Below are 17,202 nucleotides of genomic sequence, written 5' to 3' on the forward strand. Positions count from 1 at the left end.
TTATTTATTCTTTTGATTAAATATATTATTATGAAGAATATTAAATTTGAACAATAGAAATCCAAAATTACATGTAGTATTGATTAGATGCTGTCTTTACTTTATATGGCTACACTGCAGCCATGTGGTGGTCAGTGAATGAGTGGGTCACCACACTATCGCCACGCCCTATTTACCTTTGCAGCCTTTCATTGCTTTTATTCTTCAATTTTTAAGAAATCCTTTTATATCAATAATACTCATCGGAAGTTGTCTAGTTTTATCATTTTGATCTGTTTTTGAAATATTGTCTATATTGTTTTTTTTCATTTTTATAAATGGATTCAACTTTCCACTAGCTCATTATATATATTCAAATTTTATTATTACTTCCGTCTCATAATAAGAATTCACTTTTGCCATTTAAGTCCGTCTCACAATAAGAGTGCATTTTCACTTTTACTCCCTCCGTCCCAAATAAATTGAGTTGTATTTCTTTTTGGGACGTCCCAACAAAGTCGGGTCATTTTCCTTCTTAACAAAAAAACAAAACATCCAATCAGTCTTACTTTATTTCATCATCTACTTTACTCTCTCTTTATCTCTCCTACAATTTAGTGGAACCGCCAGTTTTGGACCAATTGTGATCTGAGTTGAAATGTTTAGAATGCAAAAATTCAAAATATAATATCTAGGACCAAAATTATAAAATAGTCATATGTTCAAGACCAATTTTGATTTTTACTCTACTTTATATACGAATCACTATGCGTAGCCAATGAATCATAACTTAAATGGCAAATATCACAACTTTCTTTTTAGAAAAAGGTATTCAACTCAATTTCATCTAATTATATATACAAATATATTTTCCACATTACATCTCTTGTGCCATTCCCTCAAAAGGTATTATGAATTTATGAATCTATGATCATGCTTGTATTATGATCGACTGATCGTGCTTGTTATTCGATGTAGTTGGAGCACGTTATTTTTATTTAATAAATACATTATCATTATGTTATAGGTGCGAGACCAATCATTAACTATTTTCAAATTAATATACTCATACATTAATATGATACCTATTCTAGACGTACATCTCAAGTTATATTTATGGAGTATATAATAAATGCACATGCAAATTCACGATCAATTGGAGACCGGTCCAGTATGTACCTACTCTATCCATATCTATATTATCATTTAATAATTATTTATGCCAACTTTATATGTTGATTAATTATATGTAGTGAGTTATGAATCCAGACTAATTGATGATTTGTTAGAGGATCCACGATAGAGTGACATAGTCATGGTTTCGCCTAAGATACAGTCATAAAAATTCTTCCACAGTCACAAAAACTTGTCCAGTCTAATAATGATCACGTCACAGTCACAAATTCCATTATTTTATCAATTGTTTGTATATTTTAATTAAAAAAATATTTGGACGAAAAAATTAGAAAAAAAACATAATTCTGTTAGAAATAAAATTAAAACCAAATATTCGTTGTATTATAGATAGAGTAAAATTATACAACGAAAATTATCAACACCTCACAAACAAGCATATCACAATGTACCCGCTCCCCTACGTGCCCAGATCTCTTCAACCAAATTAGCTTATGGAAATTTCATTAAGCGCAGAACATCTTACTTGTATTAACTTAAGCTGTAACCCAAAATTTATCAAGAAATACTGATTGCGAAATTTATTCCTTGGTCATAGTCATAGTCATACTCATAGATAGAAAACTTTGAATATTTTGTTAGTCAACAAATTTTTGAAATTCCGAATTTAACTTGGTTTCCTTAATTTCAAACCCGTCTCTTTCTCAATACATTCTTATACTATAAAATACAATTATACTACTAGTTTATTTTCCATACCTACCTTTCAGAGTGTAAATTAACGTATTCAGAATTATTAAGTATTTCTTGCACTGTCTATACAACAAATATTTTTAGATTCGAATTACTCATTAAATTAGTACTACTATAACTTGTCTGTTTAACTTATTATAATATTTATTTGTCCTTGACTCCCTGATACCAGCTTTGATAATATGCAGACCCTCCCACCTCATTTGACCATCTTTAAAAAATAGTCTTAATTGATGTATTTGTATTTCTACCGACAAATCAAATGTATATTAATATTATTATATTTAGGTTCAACTAATAACTGAACAGAATATTCTATATATATATACTAGAATTACAACGCAGTTAGAGCATCCACAATGGCGGCTAGCCCACCGGCTAGCCGATTCGCGTTGCTAGCCGGTCGGCTAGCTGAACCATTGCGATCGGCCAGCCGAAAATCGGCGTGGGCTAGTCGATTTGATGGCGCTGGCCGATGCGCTGGCCGCCATTGTGGCATGCCGATCTATTTTTTAATTTTTTTTTTAAATTTTTGAAAAACTATATAAACGCGATTTTCTCTCTCACAAAATTTCTGTACAAGAGCAACATCTAGCGATGGATAACAACTAGGCCCAATACAAAATTAAGACCTAAAACAGAAACATGTCATAGGCATACTAACATTTTTTAAGGCATACTAACATATTTTAATGTATTTTTTTAATAAATTAGTGAGGAGTAGAGTGGGGCGGTGGCTCGTGTGTGGAAGCCTGATTTTTTTTTTATTATGTAACTTTTTTTATTTTTAGTTACTGTACTTTTTTTTATTTAAATAAAATTAATGAATTTTTTCCATATATGTGTCGTGAATTTAATTCCGTATTTTGTGTTTAATTTCGTAAATGTAGTTGTTTTTGAATTATTTTTATTGAGGCTGGCCTAAGGCTAGCCCATTTGAATAAAATGCTGACGTGACAGATGGATTTTTAGTGCTGTTGATGTGACAGAAAGAGAGAGTGGCTGGCCTATGGATGACCTATTGCCATTACGGATGCTCTTGTACTGGTGTAGTATTATCAATAGATACCGACAGCTAATTGGATGTTAAGTTTATCCGACAAAGATAATTGGCATTTCCTAACACTCTACTGTGTTACATGTGTCTGACATTCTTGTCTCCGTAGACTGTAATAATATATACCTTCAATTATACTGCACCATCTACGGATTTTTCTTCCTATTTTTGGTACTTTCGTTCCTTTATATTTGAGTCATTTTTCTATTTTGAAAAGTTCCCTCATAATTGAGTTATTTCCATTTATAGTAATTTTTTCATCTCTCTTATTTTACTCCTTCTTACTTTATTCACTTTTTACTTTATTTTCTCTACTTTTTTCTCTTTCTTACTTTTTTATCTATTTATTCAACACACTCAACATTCATTTCTTAAACTCCGTGCCAAAAAGTTCTGCATCAATTATGAGGAAAGGAGGGAGTACATCAACCCAAATATACCGCATATGTAGTTCAGATAGACATCATTAAAATTTAATCCTATGTGTTTTGGTCGAATCGAAATTGAAAGCACTGAGATATATGACTTCGCCTAAGATTAAATAGATCGGATTTTTTTCATTTTCCTTATCAACAATTGTATCAGGAGGGGAGTGATCGATTGCTAACTCATCATTTAATTGCTAATTATAACTAATTTAAGGCTATAGGATTTTAGAAAACGTGTGGTCTACAATTTTCCACGTGTAATTTTTGTTTTTATTAATAAAATAAAAAAAGATAAAAAAATACTCTAAATTAGAGTTTTGGATGAAAATGTCAATATAGTGTTTCGAAAATATCAACACAATGCTTTGAGAATGTCAACACAATGCTTTAAGAATGTTAACTCATTGCTCATATTGACATTCTACATGTATTATATTGACATATTTTATATAGTTTGTTGTCATTTCTGCTTGTACGAAAAAATTAAAAATTTTCGAAATTTTTTCAAATTTTGACTTCGGAACATATGCATGTAGGATATCGTTGGAATCCTTATGAAATTATCTTTAATTTGATACGTTATATGAATTTAAAGTTTTGGGATTTCTTTTAAAAGTTAGTTATAACTAAACATGTAGTTAATTGATATTAATACCCTTATTGATATTTTTTTAGAAATAATCCTATGGCCTTATTGACGTTTTTCATTGATCGTATTGATATTTAGAGATTAATGATCTAAGCCCTTAATTTGAATATCTAATGGCCATTATTTAGTTATAATTAGCAATTAAGTTATTAGTTAGCAATATAACACTCCCATGTCAAGAATTCACAAATTCAAATGCAATCAAGAAAATAGAAAAATATTTCAACATTACTATCAATTATTCTTCTTGGTGCATCAATAGATTAGTCATAATCAAATACTCAGATTAGCTTGTTAGATTAGTCTTAAATCCAATTTAATATTGTAAATCAGATAAACTTAACCCACAACTGTATTGTTGTACCCGCTATACTGCACCCTCTACTAATCAGCTCACGTTAGCCTCAACCAGCTCAACACATTAGTTTTACCCGATAATTAACACCTGTCACCTTCACAATCCGCCACGTCGGTAGTCTCCGTACTTGCCCCCCTCTCTCTCTCTGCGTTAGAATTTTTTCTCTGCCTAACTAACTTTATCTTCACCACCAGCATTTTCTCACTCCTCCTCTCTCTCTCTAGAATTTCCCTAGGGTTTAATTTAGTTACGAACCGACTTCTCTGACAAATTGTTTATCCGCCATCTCTCGCCATGGGCTCGCTACTCGATCCGGGCGAGTCGACTCAGCCCCCGCCGAGTTTCGACGATTTCCAGCGCCAGACCTCACTCATGACGAGCTGCACTCTCCTCTGGAAGGAGCTCTCCGACCACTTCACCACTCTCGAGCAGGACCTCATAAGGAAATCCGACGCGCTCAAGGCCAAGGTGGAAGCCCTCTCTCACGAGACGCAGCAGTCGCTCAACGCGCTCGAATCGCGCGAGTCCTCCATCTCGAGATCGCTCTCGATCGCCTACGAGACGCTCGAGCAGGCAACGAAGATGTCGATCTCCTTCTCCGGCGAGGACGCGGAGGCGGAGGTTGACGATTCGGAGGGCTTGCTGATGAAATTGAGGGGTTTCTGCCGCAGAATGGCGGCGAAGGAGTTCTGGATCTTCGTGACCTCGCGGAAGAAGGAGATCGAGCTGTTCCGGTCGGAGCTGCCGAAAGCCCTCTCCAGCTGCGTCGATCCGCCGCGATTCGTGCTGGAGGCGATCTCCGAGGTGTTTCCGGTGGCGAGCAATAGCAATAGCAATAGCTATGATTTGGGGTGGGCGTGCGTGCTGCTGCTGGAGTCGCTGATTCCGGTGATGGTGGATCCTGTGCTGGGGAAGGAGAGGATGCTGGTGACGCCGAGCATCAAGGGGAAGGCGGAGGAGATAGCGGAGGCGTGGAAGAAGAGCCTCGAGGAGAGAGGTGGAATTGAGAATGTGAAGACGCCTGATGTGCACACCTTTTTGCAGCATTTGGTGACATTCGGTGTTGTGAAGGAGGCGGATGTCGATTTGTACCGGAAACTCGTCGTCGCCTCTGCGTGGAGGAAGCAGATGCCGAAGCTCGCCGTCTCTCTCGGCCTTGGTGATAAGATGCCCGGTAAAAAGTTTTGTTTCGATCGGTTCTTCTTGTGTTGTTATAGCTGCTCATTTCATGATTTTTGTCCGGTAATGTAGTGGAACAATCGTTGATGAGTAGAACGCGAGGGTACTAGTTGATTTAAGAATTTGGCTTTGCTTCTATTGTGAATAAGATTTTTAGTTAACTTGATCTCATGGGCTTAAATTTGGGGGAAATGGTGATATTTCTGAAGATTTGAGTGTTTCTTTAGAGAAAAAACATATCTTAGTCTGTTGGTATAGCAGGGAAGGGATATGGTTATACCATAGTTAGTAGTTGTCGCGCACCTGTTTGAGATGGCACAATCAATGTTTAGGAGGAGGTGAGGGTTGATATCAAGAAACCAGTCTTTGAGAATTGTCGTAATGTTTTACTACCGGCCGTCATGTGACTGAGGCTCTCTTGTTATATGATCTGCCTATGGTGTGTAATTGTTTATAGCATAGACGAGCGAGATACATTAAACAGGTAGCAGAATGGCTGAGAAACTTGGGAGGGATTTAATATTGAGTTCTATCCTTAGTTTTCCTCTACTTGATCACTCTTGACTACTGTTGTTTTCTTTGGATTTATTGTCCCTTCTGTTATGACATATATCACATTCCCATAGCTCCTGCTGTCACATTGTTTGCTTTCACATTGGCTTGAGCACCAGGATCTTATTCATGAAATTGTTTGCTTTCGCATGCCCGGATTTGTATTTGGATCACTTTTACCTTAAGATTATGTGGTGAACAAAATTACTGTCCGTTGATATAGCCTGACTTCACATTCAAATTACATCAGGTTCCTTGATATTCTTTAAGTAGTGTCTCAGTGCTTTGATACCTCTTGTGCAGATATGATTGAAGAATTGATTGGAAGGGGACAACAAGTTGACGCCGTGCACTTCACATATGAAGTCGGTCTAGCTGACAAATTCCCCCCTGTCCCGCTATTGAAGGCTTTTCTGAAAGATGCAAAAAAGACAGCCACATCAATCTTGGAAGACCCCAACAATTCTGGCCGTGCATCGGTGAGATTCGTTGTTAACTTGGAAGTTCGTCTGCATTGGCAGAGTACGACTCTGTCTTTATCTTTTATGAAAATTTTTGTCGTTCTTTAACTCCATTTCTTCTAACAGCATATGGCTGCAAAGAAGGAGCAATCAGCCATCCGTGCCGTTCTTAAGTGCATTGAAGAATACAAACTCGAGGCCGAGTTCCCACCACAAGACCTGAAGAAGCGCCTCGAGCAATTAGAGAAGGTCAAGATCGAGAAGAAGAAGCCAGCTAGCCCAGCAGCCAAGAGAACACGCGCCAGCACCGGAGGGCCCATGCCTCCAGCCAAGGCCGGCCGTTCAACCAATGCCTACGTTTCGTCGTTCCCTTCTCCTCCAACATACGTGAGGTCTCCTCCGTCACACACCCAGTATTCTCCCGCTGCAGTCCCAGCATACCCAGCGGTGCCAGGCGTCTACGGGCATGGTAGCAGAAGCCCCTCATATGTATACTCCCCGGAGGCCCCCCCTCCGACCATCGTCGGATCGTACCCTGTCTCTCCCGTGAGCTTCCCGGCGTATGGCGGATACAGTAACGGGATGGCACCAGCTTACCAGCAAGCTTACTACTGATCGACATGACTGGGAAGGTGACCACTGATATGATGATGACAACAACCACCAATCCAAATCCAAATGTTTATTTTGCAATCGGTCTGTAATCACTAACCTTTAATGGTAGCTTTTATCGGTGTGTTAATCCTTTTAATTACTGACCTTGACGAAGGGCAGCCTGTATTAATCTTTCTGATTGTTGAAAAAACTTGGTAGTTTTAGGTGTTTGTGAAAAGTAACTACGAAACCAACGATAACGAACTACTAATACTAGGAACCATCTTCTTACTTGATGCAGCTTATTACATGCATTTTGATAACATTTTTAATACTACCTCAATCTTGTTATTTTTAGTGTAAACAATGTCATTGCTGCAATAATAAACAACAACTGAGTTTGCAAGTTACATTTTCTTTAATGTGGAGGTAATTCAAATGTAGTTAAAATCTATAAACTAGGTTCGATCAAGCATCACCAAAGACATCGTTTTATATGCGGATTGAACCATTTCAAAGAATTCAAATTTCGTGATGTATTATTTGTTTTCAAATTTCATCGTTTTATATGGGGATTGGACCAATGACAATTCAAATTTCGTGATGTATTATTTTGTTTTCAAATTTCATGGTACTAATAAAATTTGATCAAATTTTATGATTTAATTGCGAATTATAGTAATTAGTTTCAGTATAATTCAGTATTCGTTTTAAAAGGAGGTTTCACATTTAAAAGTGAACGAGATAGCAATATCTGTTCTTAATCTCCGGTGACTGTTTATACAGCTAATTCACCGCCGTCGCCGGCGTCTAAGCCGCAGCCTTTGGGCGGAAACCTGAGTCACCATATGATATCACTAGGAGGCAGTTTACTGCAAAAAAAAAGTAATGGGGCACCAACTGTTCGACGAAATGTCTCAGCGGAAAATCCATTCAAGAATATAGGCTGTTAGTAAACCTCTGAATCGCGTTCAGCAATGGCGTTTGCGGCCGTAAGAAGGGTCTTTCTTTTGAGATCAACGACGAATTCTCTGCTAGCATCGCAGCACGGCAGATTCTCTACTCAAAGAGCCTCTACATTTGTTGATGATGACAGTAGACGTTCCGTCACCGACAGAATCCATCTGTCGCCTTTATTTCAAGAAACCGGCGAGGACGGCATCAAGGACTGCAGAATCGAGCTCGTCGACGATTCGACGTGGAACGTGTCTTCGGGTTTAGCTGATGCTTGGAGAGGCAGCAGTGAGGCTGCAGCAATGAGAATGAGGTCGCGTTTCAGTGATCGTGATGATGATGATAACGGGGTGGTTGGTTCCGTAGGTGAAGCCGTAGAGGATCTTGATTTCGACGAGATTGAGGATATGAGGATTCACGGGAAGTTGTTCTACAAGCTCGACCGGGGTTCTAAAGAGTACGAGGAGCACAAATTCGACTTCCATGGCAGGAAATCCGCGAGGAACGAGAGAGATTGGGGGGGAAGCAGCAAGGAAGATGCCAAGGAAGACGCTTCCCATTCGAAGAAGGATCGTGTGAGAGAGATAGAGAAGAGTGAAGAGAGCAAACAAGCATTGTTGCTGAGCAAGAATTCGTCTTATTTGATTCGTGAAAGCAGCAGCATTACTGCTAACAAGAAGCAGAGGACTCCAACATTCAATCAGCTCACAGCTCCCTACCACGAGCCTTTCTGCTTGGACGTGTTCATCTCCAAGGGCTCAGTTCGCGCCTGCATCGTTCACCGCGCCACCAGCAACGTGGTGGTGGTGGCGCATTCTATCTCCAAGGACATGAAGTTTGATCTTGGGTCGACCAAGAACAAGGACGCGTGTGCAGCCGTGGGGAGGATCTTGGCGCAGAGGGCGTTGGACGATGACATTCATAACGTGGTGTTCACGCCGAGGAAGGGAGAGAGAGTGGAAGGGAAGCTGCAGATTGTGGTGAAATCTATCATTGCTGGTGGAGTTGATGTCAAGGTGAAGCTCAAGCAGAGGAGCTTCAAGCTACCTAAACACCTCCTTCCTAAAACTCAAAATCTGCATTGATTGGGTATGGTTCTCTGTTTGCCCTCTTCTTGTTCTTATTCACTTCATCTTATATATAGATACTTGTTAGTAGTTTGAATGGGGTTATAGTCAATGTCGAACTAATGTATAGTGCCAAACTGTCGAACCAGTCATTGTTAGTTTGTTTTAAGGTCATTTTATAAAATCCGAATTTGAAATTAGGATGTCTTAGATCATGTTTATTATCATGACCTAAAAACACACTAAGAATGAACTCTGTATTGTCTAAAAATGACCTTCGTGGTGTGGTTCTGTGTTCTGCAATAAGATTGAGTTTTGCATATATCACAACTCAGTTTGAATGAATACTTTCTGAGTAAGCACAAAGTAGTTATATTGAAGCAAGAAAAACATAGAAAATGCATATAATAAAACTCAAGTTCTCAACTTAAATGTTATCAAAACAAATGAGAGAGGAGAGGAGGTTCTAGTCATTGGCAGTGGCTAGCTGGAGAGAGAGCAGTTCCTCCTCGGGGATGATCTTGATGTGGCAATCGGAGCGAGGGTAGGCGGCGCAGGTGAGGGCGTATCCGCGGTCGATGACGTCGTCGCTGAGCATGCCTTCGCTCTGATCGACCTTCCCGGATACGAGCTTGGCCGGGCAGGTCATGCACACGCCCAGCTTGCAGTCGTGCGGCACGTCCAGGCCGACGTCGAGGGCGCGCGACAGGATGGTCTCGTCCTCGTCGACTTCCACCTCGGTCAGCTTGTCGCCCTGCTCGATCACCACTTTGTAGGCGTGCACCGATCCCCGGAGGCTGCCGCGGCTGCTGCTGGGCCAATGCGGGTTGAGATGTGGGTAGAATTGGGGGGATTTGGGTTGTTGTTTGTTTAAGTTGAAAGGGAGAGATGGAGTTAAGCGGAGGGCTGCCATCGGAGATTCACCACTGGCTGCGTGACTGTGTGACTGCTTGTGGAGTGAATGAGAGGATAAGGTTTTTCTTGGATTCAAAATAAATAAATAAAATTCTCTTTTTAATATACTAGTATAAATTATCTTATTTAAGTTAGAAATTCAATTGGGTCGCTTGGGAAACTTAGTAAATTTTGAGTAATCAATTTTCATAGAAACGAATTCGCCTTACTTTCGAATTCTGTATCTCTAAAACAATTCATAATTTGTGAAACCCAATCCACGATTCCACCCTTTCTCTTCCAATCTCTGTTCTTTCTTATTCCAAACTTTCATCTTTCTCACAGGTTTATTTTCTTATTGTCAAACGATTTTCTTTGTTAGATGAAAATTTAAATAAATACATTAAAGTTGCACTATTTTCTATTGGCTCTACAAACCAGGCTGTTCAATTTTTTTGAAGTCATATATTATTAGATGAGGAAAACAATAACCATTCCAAAAGGCATAAATTTACAAGGAATCACTTTTTTAACTTTGATAGAATTAATTTAACCAAAATTTCACTCTGTTCGAATTAATTTAAATTTACTCATGCAATTTTAAATCTAAAACCTACTCCACTAACATAGATATTTAAATCAATTCTTAATTATGCGAATTAATGCTTGTAACAGAAAAGATGGCTGTATGTACTTTTTAATACACATTTATCAATCTTTGCCATGTCAAAAAATGGCTTTGATATATTAACTCTACATAAAGGTTGGATTTACTAAAAATGGTCTTTAACATGTGATTTGTAGTATTATCACAAGTAGGCCTGTATATTATAACGATAAAATGTTGTAAAACAATATATCTATGCTTTATTTTTAGAAAATATATCAATGAACATAGTCTAATGTCTACCCATAGTTTTTGGAGTTAAAAGAACCACAACATGAGCGCAGAATCATGGATTAACAAGGAAGAAGTATCGGGACAGGAAGGGAAGAGACCTAAACTCTGAGAATGTAAAGGTCACATTAGGAAACTGATAGTATATCAGGCTTGAGCTCTTGGAAAAAATGGATCTTGAAAGCACTAGACAAGCATCTGTGCCTCTTAAGCTTCCATAGCCACCTTCTTCTCTGCCTTTTCCTTCTCTTTCTTTGGAGGAGGCAGAGGCATAGTATTTTCTGGCTTCTCGATCCCTTGTATATCCGTTATCCTTAGTTTAGTTAATTCCTAAAGCATGAGACCAGTTACAGATAGATAGAATAGCACCACATCTTTCATGGCTATGATAATTGGTTAAGAAAAAGGAAACATATAATCTCATCTCAATTACCTGGCGATGACCTTTCGTTCTTCTGTAGTTCTTTCTTCTCTTTTTCTTGAATATGATAACCTTTGCGTCTAGAGCCTGCATACCAAAATCAAATGAAAACAATGTTATAAACTTTTATTTCATCATAAAAAATAGAAATCCTTTACTAAAATTGAAAAATAATTTACTTCTTGTTAAAAGATCATCTCATTGTTATTATATGATCATATTATGCCTACTCGTAACTTCAATCACAAGTTGTCAAAGTGATCCAATGTCTAGAAATATAAGCCTAGCAACTAACTTGATGCTTTTCCAAATAGTTTTAAATTATTAGGAATGGAGATAGGAAGCAGTACAATTCTTTGCTAGCTCACCTAGTTTCTAGCTTATTAGTCCCCTGCGACTTAGAACTACAAATCCCTTATCTTGGAAAAGAAGAAGAGTGAATGTTTGATGATCTTAAGTGGGTGAAGCTTGTGTGTGTTCTCTTAAGTGTAGCCATACCTTCCTAATATGCCACAGGAAGAAAGTCATAGACATTAGACACACGCCCTTGTGCAAACTGTAACTGAAGATAATATAATCTAGAAACAAGTTGCAACTTACGTGCTCCTCAACAACAGCATGAACAGCTGCTTCAGGCAAAATTGGCCTACCGATGATTGTCTGTGTTTGTGAACCTAGCATAAGAACCTTATTGAGGACCAACTGCATGAAATGAGAATACAAAGGTTAGAGATGAAAACAGTCCAACATCTTTGCATAACTAGAGCCATTCAACATAATATCTAACTAGACAAACAAATTGTTAACAGAGCTGCTGGACTGATTAGTATTCCTAATGGCTGGATTCACAATGAGTAATGAAGTTCTATAAGACGGTGTTTACTTTATGTGAAAGGATATATAGATAAAACATATGACTTCAGCATTTGAAGGATTAGATGATAAAAAAGTTCAAGATTAGTTAATCCAGCAAAGTAAATGGTAAATAACAGATAGTAGTATTTTGTACTAATAACTATCCTATATATCCCTAAGAGAATAAAATTACAATCCAACTATGTGAACTTCATAGGCAATTTTAGCACTACTTTCAAGGAAAATTAGTATGAGTCGAACCACTGAAGGAGCCAACAACCACAAGATGAGTATCAGAAAACCCCTTGAGCTTTGAAAAGGGTTCAACCACCATTGTCAAATGAACTTCATTTCACACACATAAATCACCTATTTGTAGGACTAAAGCTAAAGTTGAGTTATAAGATAAAAGACTGATAGCTTCTCCCCGTGGAAAATTGTAAACCTAGCTGAATTTGTTATAAATGAGTCGCCTTTTGTATCAACAAGTATAACAGAGGAAATATAAATTCCCAGCAATTCAAAACCAGCCAAATAGCTACAGCCAACAATAGAATATTTAAGAAAATGAGAGACCTTATCATTGATGTCACAGTGCTTCAACCTCTCTGTGTAAATGGTATCCCCATTGCTCACCTTGAATTGATGCGATCCAATCTAAACATGAAAATTGAAACGAAGAAACATTAATATTGAGTCAATTTTACCACAATTTCCTATCAGAATCAAATCCACACCTGAACAACTGCGAAAACGGGCTCATACAATTTGAAAACCCTGTCTGATTTCTGAAGCGGGCCGAGAACCGTGTAGCCTATCTCAGTTGCTTCTTTTTCTTTTTCCTCAGCAGACAAATCAGCGATGTCTTCTTCATTTTCACTATAATCCTCTTCTTCTCCACTTTCGTAATCATCATCTTCACTCCCACTGTGCCTCGAGCAGAAGCTCCGCGCGGGCACTTGGTAGACGTTAAATTTATTGAGGAAAATGTAGTTTGGGAGTGTTTGGCTGAGAGCGGGAGCGGTGTAAGGCGCTAGGCTTTCTGATATTGGGGTTAGGGTTCTGATCGATCGGAGACATCGAGCTAGGGTTTGAAAGCAACGCCGATTCGCCATTGATGCGAGACCCCAATTTCTTCAACTCCCTTCTTTCTGCAGGTTTAGTCTAGGGTTTTACGGATCCGCTGCTTCAAACACAAAACGCAGCGTTTTCAAATACTTTTTTCATTCTTTTTCAATAGAGTGAACTGCATAAAAGGTCCCTGACTTTTCGACTTGTTGCACCGTTGACCCCTAACAAAAAAAATTCCCACTTCAGGGGTCTAACAAATACTAAATTCACAAACCTTGCATATTTTGCCATTTTTCGGACGAAATTGCCCAAATGGCTGGAAGGGCACTTTCGTCCGATTATCCATGAAACCTGCCACTCTGCACCCCTACGAAGTGACTACTAGGTGGTGTGTGTAAGAGATGACTCAGGCGACGCGACTGAATTCAAATTCGAAGTGATTTTGTGATGTATAAAATTATCTCTCTCCATCCCCTTTCTTCTTCCTTCCTTCTTCGTCCTTCTTCGTCTACCGTTTTTTTTTTCTCCGTCGTCGTGTTGTGAACCCCACGAATCGCCATCCCATACTCGAGTTAGTGTGGTTCTGTTTAATTTTTTGTAGAGTGAACTGCTTCCAAATCGATTAGCCGGCGGGCACGGATGCTTTTTCCGCCGCGACGACGAGGGCGGCGGTGCCAGAGGCTTTTTCCGCCGCGACGAGGACGAGGACGCTCCACCGGTAGCAGTTCGTTTTCGTTTAGGCGGCATTGATGAATGACGTCTGTGAGAGAGAGAATGGAGGGAATGGAGGGACTAAAAGTGAAAGTGAATTGGAGGGGAGTGAAAATAAGTGATTTAATTTATTTCCTCTCTAATATTTCCCTCAATCTATTCATCACAAAAAAATTTCATTTCAGGTAAAACAAAAAATTTCACACTATTCTGCGTGTGAGAAGCCAAACGTCGCACAAGTATAAGTGAGAGAGATGAGAGATTTGACATTTCCATCACATCATTGGGGGCTGTCTGTCAGCATCACTGCATGTTGCAGTGAACATGCAGAGGCGGTGCAACAAATGGGCGAAAATACCCTTCAAGGGCTTAGGGATGTTATTGTCCGAAAATACCTGGTTTGTGAATTTAGTTTTTGTTAGACCCCTGCAATGGGATTTTTTTTTATTAGGGGTCAACGGTACAACAAGTCGAAAAGTCAGGGACCTTTTATGGTTCACTCTTTTCAATATTTTAAAAATTAAATGCACATATATAATTGATTATTTATTTTATCGGTGCTCTTTATTTCTATTCAAACACTATGGCCAACGACGACGTTTCCGCCAAACTGCCACCGATAACCACCACCGCCGCCGCCGTTAGCGGCAGCGGTGGCCTTATCATATCAATTAGCGATGAGATGCGCTCCTTCCTCACCACATCTTCCGCCGATTCACACCTATCGGAGGATCTCCGACGCCTTTCTTCCTCGCTTAGCCTCCAATCGTCCGCACCTTACCAATCCCTAAAATCGATCTGGCTCGGATCCGAATCAGATTCAAGACCGCATTTATCCTCTCTCCTCGGCGGCTCTAATTTCATCTTCACCAGCCCCACGCCTCGCCAAAAGGTGGATTCATCTATTCTGTGTTTACTACTCCAATGTCTCTGTGTCTGTGTTATTTTATTTAGAGTTTTGGTGATTGATTTGATTTGATAGAGCGAGGAGCTGAAGGCGAGATTGAGAAAGCTGGAGGAAGCAGCTGAGAGGAAAGCCTACGATGAATTGGTGAAGGACATTACTCCCAAGAAGCCTGTGAATGAGCCCTTTTCTTCTTATAAGGATCAATTAGGCTTCGGTAATCCGTTTCTTCTCTTTCCAATTTTCGTTATGTTATCAACTCTTCAAATCAAAGCTGCTGAACTTGGATACATTACTTAATTATGTTGTTTCCATTAAGAATTTATGTGGAAACTCTTCAAATAGTCCCCAAATATGACAAACTGATAATCGTGGCAAATTCGAACAAATGTAGTACTCCCGTAGTTGAATCACATCCCTTTTCGAGGCGTAGTTGAGTCATTTCATTTTTTGGCGAAAAACTTTATTCCCTCATATTATACTCCCTCTTTCCCTCTCATAGTTTATTCTCGCTTTAACCTTTAAACATCATCAAAAGAAACGTCTCAACTACCTTGCGATTGAGGGAATGGTTTTTATGCACAATAAGTATAAAGAAACAGATATACTGTTGTCTATACCTATTATGCTTGATGAAGCTTTGCTTTTGCTCTCACAATTTACCCATAATTTGTGGGGGCTATTTTCTGGAATAGCATAGAGTTCTTATGTTTAAACCATGAGCTTTTCCTGCTCCCTATTTGATTTCTCTATGCGTTTCTCTGAATTTATTAGTGAAGCAAAACTTTTGCCTGATTGTTCTTTCTAGATTTTGGAGTTATGTTTATTGCAGTTATCTGTAGCTTGCCTTTCTTATGTATGAAGTTGACTAATTCATAATGGTTAAGTTCAACCCTTCTCTCATTATGTCTATTTGATATCACTTCCTATGTGGATTTTAAAACTGTGATTTTCTTGTTGTCCAGTACTAATCGTGATAACCGTACAGGATTACATGTTGTGGTTACAATGTTTACTGGATACTTGGTTGGGTATGCAGCATTCCGAGCCCTGTTTGGCAAAAGTCCTCCAATGGTACGTTTTGTTCTGCACTTTCATTATTGTTTGTGGACTTTAAAGAGAAAAACAAGTCGAATCTAGCTTCTGTGTGTTCTATGACTGTATGCATACTTCCTTGATGGCAATTGATGTTGCGTTTCTTTACTGTTTAGAGTGCTGCTGGAGGCATCCTTGGTTTGGTCGGGGCCATGCTAGTCGAGACGCTTCTGTTTATACTCAGATCTTCAGACCTAGGTGGTGAATCCTCCCCATCTTCTGCTTCCCGCCCTTCCAATTTGAAGATAAAGAAGAATCAGTAGGTTCCAATTAAGACATAGTTCTTGTACTCATTTACACGATAGAATGTTTTTTTGTATTTCATGAAGATTGTGTTATAGGTAAATAGTTTAAAATGAAGGCTAACTTGTTCTGGATTTTCCTAAAGTTATTTGTATGTAAATTCAAGGCTGGTTATTGATATTTACTCAAAAGTTATTTGCGTTGTAGTACATGGTTGCTACAATTATCTTTCTCATATGACATGGTTTGTTCTATGTGATTTCACAACTTCAATTTTATAAGTATATATATTATCACGATGCGTGCTTGAATCAATGAACTAATTTTGAAGCTCAGCCGTCTGAATTAATCATGTTTAGTCCATAATGCGGTTGTTCGGTTTGCAAGTTTATATCTCGTGATTAAATATGTAGTGTGTTTGATTTATTAGATTGAATCTCACAAGTCAATCATAGATTATATCTTGCCATTGTTTTATCTAGGCAACCGAACACCACCAATGACTCTCAGCTTTGAATTGATCATAGTTAGTCCACAATATTTATTAAACGAGAAGAAAATTGTTACTTCACAACCCAAGTTTTAAGAAATATCGATCGTTCGACATATCCTTCTTCCATATGACATAGCGTTTTCAGCGGACTCTGGAAAAATAAGGTCGTTCAAGTGATATAGGGCTGTGGCTATGTCTATTCACTATACCCAATTAACTGTATCGAGTATGGCTTTTTTCAAGATTTGGTTTATAATGTGGTAATCATTTTCAACCTAGGACCCCTTCGTCCATCAATACAAGGCCAAGTTTAACCTGGTGCGAAATGTTTGACTCAATACTAATAAATCATATTAAGAAAGTGTAATAATATTATCAACATAAATATATAAATAAACATATGCATTGTTCTTCAGTTCCGACTGGTTCATCGAATAATCACTCAATTATAA

General features: G+C 38.5%; 5 protein-coding genes across 5 annotated transcripts; 3 read left to right on the forward strand and 2 right to left on the reverse strand.

Annotated features, from left to right (window-relative positions):
* The first annotated feature begins 4,533 nt into the window (after nucleotides 1-4,533).
* LOC125222667 (FRIGIDA-like protein 4a) lies at nucleotides 4,534-7,368 on the forward strand. Its single transcript, XM_048125406.2, has 3 exons — nucleotides 4,534-5,532; nucleotides 6,393-6,568; nucleotides 6,677-7,368. The coding sequence occupies exons 1-3, from the start codon at nucleotides 4,653-4,655 to the stop codon at nucleotides 7,163-7,165; spliced, it is 1,545 nt and encodes a 514-aa protein (XP_047981363.1). The 5' UTR covers nucleotides 4,534-4,652; the 3' UTR covers nucleotides 7,166-7,368.
* Nucleotides 7,369-7,631: 263 nt separating this feature from the next.
* Nucleotides 7,632-14,446, forward strand: LOC125217716 (Ribosomal L18p/L5e family protein). The gene is made up of 2 exons (XM_048119241.2): nucleotides 7,632-9,187; nucleotides 14,201-14,446. The coding sequence occupies exon 1, from the start codon at nucleotides 8,122-8,124 to the stop codon at nucleotides 9,181-9,183; it is 1,062 nt and encodes a 353-aa protein (XP_047975198.1). The 5' UTR covers nucleotides 7,632-8,121; the 3' UTR covers nucleotides 9,184-9,187; nucleotides 14,201-14,446.
* Nucleotides 9,522-10,144, reverse strand: FDC1 (2Fe-2S ferredoxin-like superfamily protein). Its single transcript, XM_048119270.2, has one exon. The coding sequence runs from the start codon at nucleotides 10,076-10,078 to the stop codon at nucleotides 9,632-9,634; it is 447 nt and encodes a 148-aa protein (XP_047975227.1). The 5' UTR covers nucleotides 10,079-10,144; the 3' UTR covers nucleotides 9,522-9,631.
* Nucleotides 10,904-13,426, reverse strand: LOC125217725 (large ribosomal subunit protein bL21m-like). Its single transcript, XM_048119252.2, has 5 exons — nucleotides 12,971-13,426; nucleotides 12,810-12,890; nucleotides 11,979-12,080; nucleotides 11,391-11,465; nucleotides 10,904-11,287 (listed from the first exon to the last, which is right to left on the reverse strand). Exons 1-5 carry the CDS (start codon nucleotides 13,346-13,348, stop codon nucleotides 11,165-11,167), a joined length of 759 nt encoding a protein of 252 aa, XP_047975209.1. The 5' UTR covers nucleotides 13,349-13,426; the 3' UTR covers nucleotides 10,904-11,164.
* Nucleotides 14,447-14,572: 126 nt separating the features above from the next.
* LOC125217736 (ER-based factor for assembly of V-ATPase) lies at nucleotides 14,573-16,463 on the forward strand. Its single transcript, XM_048119260.2, has 4 exons — nucleotides 14,573-14,907; nucleotides 14,998-15,136; nucleotides 15,908-15,993; nucleotides 16,131-16,463. The coding sequence occupies exons 1-4, from the start codon at nucleotides 14,599-14,601 to the stop codon at nucleotides 16,275-16,277; spliced, it is 681 nt and encodes a 226-aa protein (XP_047975217.1). The 5' UTR covers nucleotides 14,573-14,598; the 3' UTR covers nucleotides 16,278-16,463.
* Nucleotides 16,464-17,202: the final 739 nt, after the last annotated feature.

This window comes from Salvia hispanica, chromosome 2 (genome assembly GCF_029641045.1).
Source record: "Salvia hispanica isolate PSC_SH4W2 chromosome 2, Shi_PSC_v1, whole genome shotgun sequence".
Classification (NCBI taxonomy): domain Eukaryota; kingdom Viridiplantae; phylum Streptophyta; class Magnoliopsida; order Lamiales; family Lamiaceae; genus Salvia; species Salvia hispanica.